General features: G+C 42.1%; 1 protein-coding gene across 3 annotated transcripts in view; it reads right to left on the bottom strand.

Annotated features, from left to right (window-relative positions):
- Nucleotides 1–1,906: 1,906 nt before the first annotated feature.
- The window catches only part of LOC147621300 (uncharacterized), a 101,432-nt gene continuing 92,333 nt past the window's right edge, over nt 1,907–11,005 (bottom strand). For 2 of the 3 annotated variants that reach the window (XM_086824011.1, XM_086824009.1), the window contains exon 7: nt 3,267–3,696. In XM_086824011.1, the coding sequence (XP_086680137.1) occupies nt 3,618–3,696 (79 nt within the window). In that variant the 3' untranslated portion in view covers nt 3,267–3,617. Of the gene's footprint in view, nt 2,119–3,266; nt 3,697–11,005 lie in introns of those variants that run through there. The other variant, XM_086824010.1, reaches the window with a different exon arrangement.

Raw genomic sequence — 11,005 nt, 5'->3', positions numbered from 1 at the left:
TTCTCTGAGTAAGCACCGGTTATTCTCTCCTTGGATGACTTGTGGAGGCATGACAAACATTTGAGCACCCGGATTTGCAATGGGAGAGGCTAGATTTTCACTCAAGAGCATTCTGCACGTGCCTTGGATGCAGGCCTTGGTGGAGAGATTAGCAGTCTATTACAATTAGACGACACATAGTAGATTGGCTGGCTTCCAAGAGCAGGAGAGGAACATTCACAAGGGTCTTGTTTCTCTATAGCGGCTTAAGGAGAGTGCACCAAATAGCCCGTGAATTGAGAGCCCATACAGAGCTCAACTCCATTGAGGAGCGCTAGGTGTAGTACAGATATCATGCCAGATCCTCTTTTTGGACACAGATGGGAGATAAGGTCATTGGAGAGTTCTTTGAGATTGTAAGCCCACACAGGCGGAGAGAGGGTATCTACAAACTACAAGGCCATGATAGATCGATTGTTACAGACTCCCCTCATGTGAGAGCCATCGCCCCACAGATATCTTTAGCACCCTTCTCATAGGTGCTAGATGTGCATGAGGGGATTTAGTGGCATACGAGAGAGGTGGTCCCACACTCTCTCTGCACTTTCCTCTTGACCCCCTTCACAACGGAGAAGTTGGTAGAGGCTACGACGGCATTACCTAGGGGCAAATGCCTGAGAGACGATAGGCTTCCTGTCTCATTATTTCTTTATCATTGGGATCTCATGGAAGACACAACCTGAGGGCTACCTTCAACGAGATAATGGTCATGGGAGCCATGCTAGAGAGATTGTCTAAGGGTTTAATACACTTGATTCCCAAGATAGACTGGAGATTCACCAATGGAGACCCATCGCTCTCCTAGGGATGGCTAACAAAATTATAGCCACCAAGGCCATCAATCGAAGACTATAGCCCTTTCTACCGGACTTGATTCATGGTACACATACGAGCGTCGTTCAGGATCAGAGTATTCTGGACATCTTCACCTTATGGGAAGTGACCATGTTGGCCAAGATGCACCAGCAAGATTTGATTGTTCTCCTTCTTGATTTCGAGAAAGCCTATGACATAGTAGATTGGGGCTTTCTGGAGGGGATGATGTGCAGGATGGGTTTCCTGAAGGAGTGGGTTCGAGATGTATTGGGACTCTACTCGGCTTCTCACAGCTAGGTTCTTATTCAAGAAGCCGGAGGTGATAAATTTCCTCTTTCCCAATTATTCCAGTAGGGGTGCCCTCTGGCGCCTTATCTCTTCCTAGTTGTCGCTGAGGCCATGAGCAATTTTCTTTCCGCCCAAGAGACCGGGCTCCAAGAACTGCATCTTCCCATCCGAGCACAAGAGGAGATGCTTGATTCTAAGTCCACCGATGATAACGCAACATACCCAACAGATGAGGGGAACCTCCAAAGATTTATCGAGGTGATTGAGATTTTGTGTGTGTGTGTGTGTTAAGCATTGTATTTAAACAAAGACTACACCATTAAAGGCTTATGTTGTATTTCACTAAATAGCGTAGATTAATCTTATCAATATCATCAAGCACGCATGTGAGAAAAAATAATATCACCATACCATGGTTGCTAGGGGTCATTTGGAATGTGTTTCAAAAATATATCTTTCAAATCCCAGGCGTTTAAAAAACATATCTTACAAGAGAGGGAATACAAGTCCCAAAATTTATATATAAGTTTATAGTATGCAAAAAATATGTTGCCTTGCATGCAAAACAATATTACATATGCATTATTTACACATCAATACATGTTTACAAGTTAAAACTAAAGATTCAAGGTGACCTAGTTATACTGGGCACCCAACTGACCAATTAGCATAAATAAACTGGCAACATCAAGACTCAAGATCCAGATTCCATCATTAATAATGGCAACTGCACAAAACTCAAGAAACAATATATAAAGAATGCAAAAGTAACATAGTCCGCCGAGCAAAGTGATCACAAAAAGCCCGAATCTTGAGCTGATACAAAGAAAGAAAGTCTGAAATACACAAGGTAAAGCTTGTTGATAGATGCATGACAAACTAGAGGAGTATGATAAACCCAAAGACTATAGAGTCCTCAATTTGGATTCTGGACACTCAATCTTCAACAGCCTCGATGTTCTCATTAGTAGTCTCCTGAATAAAAAAAGCCTAAATTGTGTTGATAACAAGTGGGAGGGAAAGAAACATGTTTTATTTGAAAGAAACTTTTGTTTCATAAGAAGTGCGTTTCTTTGTAACCATGCACATAAGAGTGATCATGAGGAGAGTTTAAATTTTTAAATTGTATTTACCTTGTATAACATGTGAATAAACAATTAACAATATTTCAAGGTCATGCACCTCGTATATGAGATATCATTAATAAATGGTTAGGTCAAAAAGTATTTGTTATATACTCGACCCAAACTATATGAGTTTTAACCATGAACTAGAAAGGTTGTGTATATATCTAGACTGTAAAAAGAAACAATCCTTATATATTCATTTTCTATAGAGAGTGGATATTTTCATGCCTAGCTGTACATTGAAATATTTCATGTAGACTAGAACCACTACGAGTGCTAGTATAATTTATGTGCATCAATTTAGTTTATTGTGATCTTAGAGAGTCCTATGTTGGTCATAGGGATGTCCTAATCATGTATGTGTTGTAACATTATACACTAATAAGAGATGAAAATAGCATGGTATGTTATTAATTCTCAACACATCAGTTTTGATTAAGCTCAATAACTTGTTGCCCGTAGTTGCATGTTCAAGGGAAAAGATTCCAGTCCGTATCATCAAAGTATAGATGGTGTGTGAGCTAGTCATCAACCATCATCATTAGTGGCTCCATGTATCAACTCCTACTAGGTTTTGCTTTTCTCTTCTCTGTGCGATGTTTTTTTTGCACTTGTGCGTAAACATATACATACATACATACATGTATATATACATATATATATGTATATATGTATGTTATATACATAATTACACTACACTACACACACACACACACACACACACACACACACACACACACACATACATATATATATATGTATGTATGTGTGTGTGTGTGTGTGTGTGTGTGTGTGTGTGTAGTGTAGTGTAATTATGTATATAACATACATATATACATATATATATATATAGAGAACACACACACACACACATACATACATATATATATATATATATATATGTATGTATGTATGTATGTATATATATATATATATATATAGAGAGAGAGAGAGAGAGAGTCTACTAAAGACCCAATGGGCCTATGAGACCAAAGTGATACAATAATGTCCATGGCATATTTCATCATGGAATGGAAGGGAAAAAGTAATCAGTGGTAGAAGTTTGTTTTCAGCATAAGGAGAACGCATAAGTCACTGTATTTGATTCATAAGCATACACTCATAAGTGTGATTATCTTCTACCTCGTGTCAAATCACAAGCTCTACCGATACAGCATGGATGATTTCTTGGTATAAGCTAAAATACTTGCTGCAAGTACAAGCATGGCACCATCAATCTATCGTACTTGAATGCATGCCTTTGATTACTTACATTAGTACCTCCAAATGGCTTATCATGCAATCACATGGTGGGAGCTTTATAGCTTCACTGGTTTGCATACTAGATCAAGACTCGGCATTGCTTGGGCTCCTTCCGTATCTTTCCAAGACACCTGTCATGAATTCTCTCTCTCTCTTTTTCAACCTGCAATTTGGCAAATTTAACCCATGCTTCAGCTATCCTCATATGACATCAAATTGTGATTAGGGTCCCTACCCTTCAAAACCTGCCTTTATCACCTGCATTCAACTACCTCTATAAAACCCCCTATACACAACATAAAGAGAAGAGATATTGTCATGGACCCAAGCAGCATTCCAAGCACCCCCATGAGCATGCATGTGCATACAAGTGTGTAGAGAAGAGGAAATCACCACCTTATGCTAGAGGATAGAAGATGCAACACAAAGAGAGGTTTAGTAACATATAAGAAACACCAAAAAGGCCTATGAGACCAGAAATTGAGTACATCATCCTAGACAACTCATGTAGGGAAACTGGAGGTGTCTAATACACTTCCATACGAGAGAGAGAGAGAGAGAGAGAGAGAGATTAAGCGTCTACTCAAGACCCAATAGGGCTATGAGACCAAAGTGATACAATGATGTCCATGGCATATCTCATCATGGAATGGAAAATAAAACAGAAAGAAAACATAAACATAGCTATCTCACTGGGTGATACAAAATTGTCCATGGAAACTCATCATGGAATACTAAGAAACATGGGAGTGACATCAGCTCTGAGTAGATGGTATACCACTCTCCAAAATATCAAGCATGGGGCTGATGAGTATGGCCGAGAGGTCTCCCTCAGCTATGTCACGTGGAAAGGTAGCTCGATGGCGGTGGAGCATGTCTTGGATATGGACCTGATGAGGTGATCGTGGCCGACGGGGGGGTCGAGGGTGACGGGCACGCTGGAGTGCACAAAGAGAGAGAGAGAGAGAGAGAGAGAGAGAGAGAGGAAAAAGAAAAGAAAAGAAAGCTTTATCAACATTTTCCAAAAACCAAAAAGGCCTGAGGCCAAAATCGGAGTACATCATGGGGGGAATGAAGGTGTCTAATACAGCCCCATACAATATACTGTAAATGATAAATGGAAAACAATACATAGATCTGTATCCTGTGCAAAGCAGTACATAAAGCCCATGGGGGATTTGGTGTGTCTGACATAGGACTGAAATCTGCAGTTGTCTGCCACTAATCTGCTCCCTGAATCTCACTCAATCCTGTTGAGAAGTTGCCACACGACTGAAGGCAAGTGGTCTTAGTGAAGGATCTGATATGTGAGGTCCAGAGAGAAGCCTATCCTAAACAAGGGCTGCTCATTTGAAGCCTTATTTAAAAGCTTGCATGTAACTAGACAAAAACAATGCATCTCATGAGTGCAAAAGGGGAATGAAGAGTGGATGCAAAATGTACTGCAGCTTGAGTAGGAATGTGTGACTAACTTTCAGCAAGCTTTTGCATCGCCTCCTGCTGAAACCCCTGCTATGATACATGCTTGTGCAAAATCGCTTCAGAACGTCATAGAAATAATGGATCTGCAAGAAGACATTGAATTAGAAAGCCTATTTTGACTGTGGAATTCTTTTTGCAATTTTGGGATCTGCTTTAGGATCCATTATTACTCATGATCATGGCAACAGGGTGTTATGCTATCATCTTGGAATGGAGGACTAGTCAGATTAGTGCCGAAGAAGCAGCTCTGTCACAATCTTTCGGATTGGCATCCGATTACTCTTATGCCTGTTATTTATAAGATCATGACTAAAGTCAAAAAGATACTGCACAAAGGATTGCATCAAGCCCAATATGGCTTTGTTCCTAGAAGGCAAATTATAGATAACATTTGTAATGCTTATGTGGGCATTGAGTATGCCAAATACTCACAATAGGATGTACTATTGCTGCAGATAGATGTTGCAAAGGCTTTTGATACGGTTCAATGGGATTTCATAGCTGCAATGATGATAAAACTTGGTTTTGGGTGCAAAATGCAATGAGTTATTTACCGGCTCTATCAAGATAGTACAGCGCGTTGTATATTGGGCAAAGCAGTGTCCTATCCTTGGATATTAGGTAAATCAATGAGACAAGGTTGCCCTTTGAGTGCATTACTATATGCAATTGCCACTCACCCTTTGCTTACATATGTACAAACTCACGGATCAAGGACTTTTGCATGGTTTGCAATTGCCAGATGGTCATAATTTAGTGGCACAGGCTTATGCTGATGATTCCTTTTTCTTTCCCAAAAACACTTCGCAAGATTTGCAAACCCTTATGAGGATTCTCCAATTGTTTGAGGAAGCTACAAGATTGTTCATCAATTTCCACAAATCCAAACTGCTACCACTTAGAGCATAGGATTGGCACAATATATTATGACTTGGACACATTTTCCACCAAGAGATTGTTAGACATGAGTGGGGTGGAATGTATTTGTTAGTGATGCCAAAGATTGGGTCTTTCAGAAGATGAAACAAATTTGGAATACTAGCAATTTCCTACCTCACCTTTACATGTGTGACTGAGGATAGTCCAGTCCATCTTGATGGCTTATGTACAGTTTCTCTTGCCTCTATTGTATATGTTAGTGATGCCACAAATTGGGTCTTTTAGAAGATGAAAACAAAATTGGAATACTAGCAATTGCCAACCTCGCCTTTACATGTGCGACTGAGGATAGTACTATTCATCTTGATGGTTTATGTACAGTTTTGTGCACCTTTACACGTGCGACTGAGGATAGTACATTCCATCTTGATGGCGTATATAGTTTTTCTTGCCTCTATTGGTATGGACAAAGAAACATTCACACTGCTTTTTCATGTTTCAGACCATGGAAGTCCTATGAAAACCAGACATCAAAAGAAAGCTCTTAGGCTCTTGAGATGTGATTGGATTTGTTCTCCAAAGATGCATGGAGGGCTGAATATTCTCAATATTCATTATCATGTTTTGGCAAGAAAAGAAACTCTTCTATCCACCTTTTTTGCCCAGGAGGCTGGAGCAACCTGGGACAGTGATGATTGCAACTATGTGTACTGCACTTAAAATAGATTCTTTTGCCAGGTGGCAATGTACACATTGGGATTTGCTTCTTGGAAAGCTCCAAGGGAAGATACCAGGCTGTTCTTTCACTATTAGACTAATAGCTGATTGGAAAAAAGTCCTCCAGTACTCATTGGTCTGGAAGACCTTCAGAGATATGTAACTCACTGAGATTGGAGAGCATTCCCTGGAGCAGAGTTTAACCTCTTGGCAGTTCAAGAGCCAAGGAAAGCCTATTTTCTTCCCGCTAAAAACATACGTCTAATCCATGATGTCGTCTCTCCAGATGGCAGAATACTTACATTCCCGCGGGCACAGAGGATATGGAATTTGAGCATACATAACAGCAGAAAACTAAAGCTTTGCTGCAGCAATTTGAAGTGATTCCACTTTTCCTTCAAGAGAACAAATTGTTAGATCGGATGTTATAGAGTGATGAGCTTGGATTTCCCAAAGTACCTATGTCACAACTCATTGCAGCCCGAATATATAGATTGATTATTTGCGAGCCGTGGATTGCTGCTCATTCGAGCACACTTTGGAATATGGATAACACAGCCAAGTGGTGAAAACGATATCTCCAAAAGATTTGGAACAATAAATTGCCATTAAAGCAAAGAGTTTTCCTTTGGCAATGCCTAGTTGGAGTGCTACCTGTTGGTGAAACTCTAGCCAAAAGAAGGACAGCATATGCCTCTTGCTCTAGATGCTCAAATCGCAATGAGACTGTGTCTCATTTACTATGGGCTTGTTTGGATACCAGAGACTTCTTGCATAGATTATCATTTTCTTTGGCTGCCAAATTTCTAGGATGTCGATTCTCCAAGCATTTCTCGATCTTTGGGAGGTATCACCGAAGACTAGATGATTATGCATGCTTCCTTGCTTGGACATGCTTTTGGGATTTGGGCACTTTGGACACTCTGGATTGGCCACAATCATGTGATCTTTCACTCTACACAGATTGACAAGTACTCGTATTTTTGCCAATCTTTGCGCCAATCTCTTTATGATTTCCATAGACTACAAGAGATGGGCTAGCAGACTTGTTTTTCCATTGTTTCTGATCTTAAAGAAGTTTTCCTCACTTTTGAGGGCTTGCACACCCCCCCCCCCCAAACAACGCCTCCGACTAACCTTAGGTCCAAGATCCTCCTGTAGTTATTGCTTTTCACTGCAAGTAGGCGCTTTTTTATACGCTTGTAGACAATGCCGCCGAGGAGGGCTGCTTTCCTTGTACAGTGAAGTAATAGAACACTAGTTTTTACAACAACAAAAAAGGAGGATTTGATGTGAGACTGGAGCTGTGAATGACCTTGGCTAGGGTCCCAATTAGTATGCCTGATTTGTCTATGTCATTCTCTAGACTACTCAGTAAGCCTTACTAGACAACGTCAGGATACAGTCTGCCCTTGGGAGGTTGCTGGTAGGGTACCCGAACGGGATGACTGCACACTAACCCTGTATCTGCCCTCAATTTAGTCTTATGAGAGAGAGAGAGAGAGAGAGAGAGTTTTGAGTTCTCCATTTCTCCACACTTTTTTTTTGTGAAACCACTGATTTTAATTAACTTAATGTAGAACTGCTACCATCCAGAGTGGATGGAAGCTAGAAACAGTGAGAAAACACTTCTAAGATATGCAGAGAAATGTCTCTTATATGATAGGCATCATATAGAGAGGTATGCAAAGAATGCTTGAAAAATGCATATGTATCTAAGGGAGCATGCATGAAGGTCTGATGATTTCTATCATGCTAGATAGTCCAGAAGGCAGTAAATTTGACCCAATCAAAGAAAGGGGCATATGCGTCCAACGATGAGGGAAACTTGCCAAAGAGCCACATTGCTTCAAGAAACGTTTTGACGGGAAACGAATTTGCAGGCATGCCGACAATACTGCAATGAATTGCCTGGTAACCGAACACTGCCATGATAGGCGTGAAATAGTCTCAGTGCAACAGGAGCAGCACACAGTGCAATGATGCAATACGTTGTTTTGCCAATGTCATCCCCACCGGTAACACCCCGAGCAAACATCTCCACATGAAAACTTTTTGCTTCAAAGGAAGACCATTTTTCCATATACAACGTAGGCACCAAGTCCACCATCTGAGAGGTTTATCAAGTCTCCAAATCTGATTGGCATGTTGCTTTATCCAGGGTGGGGGAATCAATAGCCTATAGACCTTTGCTGCTGTTATTTCCTTCATAGGAATGGCAGTGTAACCAGTCTCTTGCCAATCCAATTTCCAATCATCCTGACGATTCTGCATTTCTAGCAATGGGGCAGGCAGGAAGGGTTGAAGCAACTCTCACAGGCTATGCCAAATTGGCCGGGAGTGCATACCCAAACCATAGTGCCTATTGGCCAATGGAAAAGACAAAAGAACCATCAGGTTGTATAACATCCTGCACATGTTTGACTCCTTTACAGGCAAGAAAGTATGTTTTTCTGGGTTCAGCCACTGCAAGGGGCGTTTGAAACATACGACTCCAATGCACACTTTCCAACGCCATGCTGTTGCCCTCCTGAAGAGGTCTCCCTGATCAACACATATATTGCAGGATCTCTTGCCAACCTGTGATCAGACGGTTCGAAAAAGGGCTGCCAAGAATTGTACCTTTGAAATAACCTCTGAAAAAGTCCCATATAGTGGTCTCCCAATTGCCAAATGCATCAGTCTGCACCTTGGTGCACATTTCAACCAACATTTTTGTCCATGGTTGCATTTGTGCAAAAAAAGTATGAAGCATGGTAGCTTTCCTTGCAATCAGGTGATAGTGAATGTTCAGGATGTAGAGTCCTCCATGCATTTTAGGAGAGCATACCAACTTAAATTTCAGAAGACGAAGCGCTTTTTTATCAATGTGGGTTTTCCATAGACATTCCATAGCTTGTGACATAAAAGCATCTAAATCATTTCTCCGCGCGCACACTGTTACGACCCTGTGTTTTTCCCTCTGGACAACAAGCAGGTGGGCACGGGCACGGGCACGGGATGGACAATGTGGTCTGGCATCAGTTAATGTGAAAAGAAAACTCATAAGTGTGGCCAGCCCAAGTGTGAAAGGGGACAAAAAGAGATTTTTAAGTTATAAGGTTTAATAACCTTTGATGCTTAAAGTATTATTATTTATTTTGGAAAGCATGCGTTTTTTTAAACCTTTGCTTTTGGCGTTTTTGAGAAAGCGCATCGCCTCCTTATAATTCTAAGGGTGGCGGATTCGAGAGCAAGGGGGTCGCCGGATGGTCTTCACGGGCGTGTCCCCTGGAGTGCTGCTGTGCATGGGCGCTGTTGCCGCTGAGCGCCTGCTGCGCATGGTGCAACTGCTGCTGCTGTCGCCTCCAAGAGCTACTGCTGCCGCCGTTGCCGGGCGTTGCTGCTCTGCTGCCACCATGTTGCTGCTGTTGCTACTACTGGGCGCTGACAGGGGGGCTGAGCGCATGGCTACAGCCAAGCGGATTGCTGCCAGCAACAGGACACCTAACGTGCTATGTGCACGGGCTGCCAGCAACCAGCGACCAGATAGGTGGGCAGCCAAGCAAGCATTAGTTAGGCGGACAGCCAGTCGAGCAGCCAGGTGGATGCCAGGTTTGGGAAGGCGGTGCAAAGGATGGGCACACAGAAGTGGATCTGGTCAGGTGGTGCTGGCAGTCGTGGAGCAGGTTACTTGCATGTGACAGCCAGGCGGGTGGTTTTCTGCAGCATGGAGCACACTGCATCGCTGAGGCATCTCCGCAGCCAGGCTGGACAGGCTTAGACCAGCATGATGGAAGCGGGTCTATGAGTTTTTGGCACCGTGATTGGATGGTGCATATGTGGATTTATCTGTCATGGAAACAGGACTTTGGTAACGAGGATACAGGCCTATGGTTTATGGATACAGGTCTATGGTGTATCAGATACAGGTCTTTGGTTTCACGTGGAAAACATGTCTTTGGATTCATGTGAACAGGTTCTAATTTTCTCGAGGTTACATGCAAGCTGTTACTACAGGGGAGGACATATGGTTTGGTACAGCCCTACTGCTGTTTGGGAAAGGGTTCGTGGGATCCATGGTTGAGATGGAGAAGACCTTTTCAAGCAAGGAGGTGTCGTACAGGTGTGCCTTCTCTATGGAATGCTTTGCTGTGATAACTAGAGTTCTTATTTGGAAGTCATGGGTGAAAAGTTAAAAGGAATCCTATTGGTAAAGGATTCAACAAGTTGTACTTTGTACTCATATTTGTTCAAGTAAAGAAATACCGCAAGGGGAGCCACTGCGTTTTGGGGCCAATTGGTGTCCTTGTACTATTTGCAGGAGCACTCTAGCTCCCCTGTTTGTTTTACTTTTCAAGGTTCCCATGGGTGATGAATTGTTTTGTGTGCGAGTGTTTGTTTCACCGCCCATC

Source organism: Cibotium barometz, chromosome 30 (assembly GCF_041138505.1).
Source record: "Cibotium barometz isolate CiBa-2024 chromosome 30, ASM4113850v1, whole genome shotgun sequence".
Taxonomy (NCBI): Eukaryota; Viridiplantae; Streptophyta; class Polypodiopsida; order Cyatheales; family Cibotiaceae; genus Cibotium; species Cibotium barometz.
The sequence above is the reverse complement of the archived record's forward strand: the minus strand, read 5'-3'. Positions and strand labels throughout refer to the sequence as shown.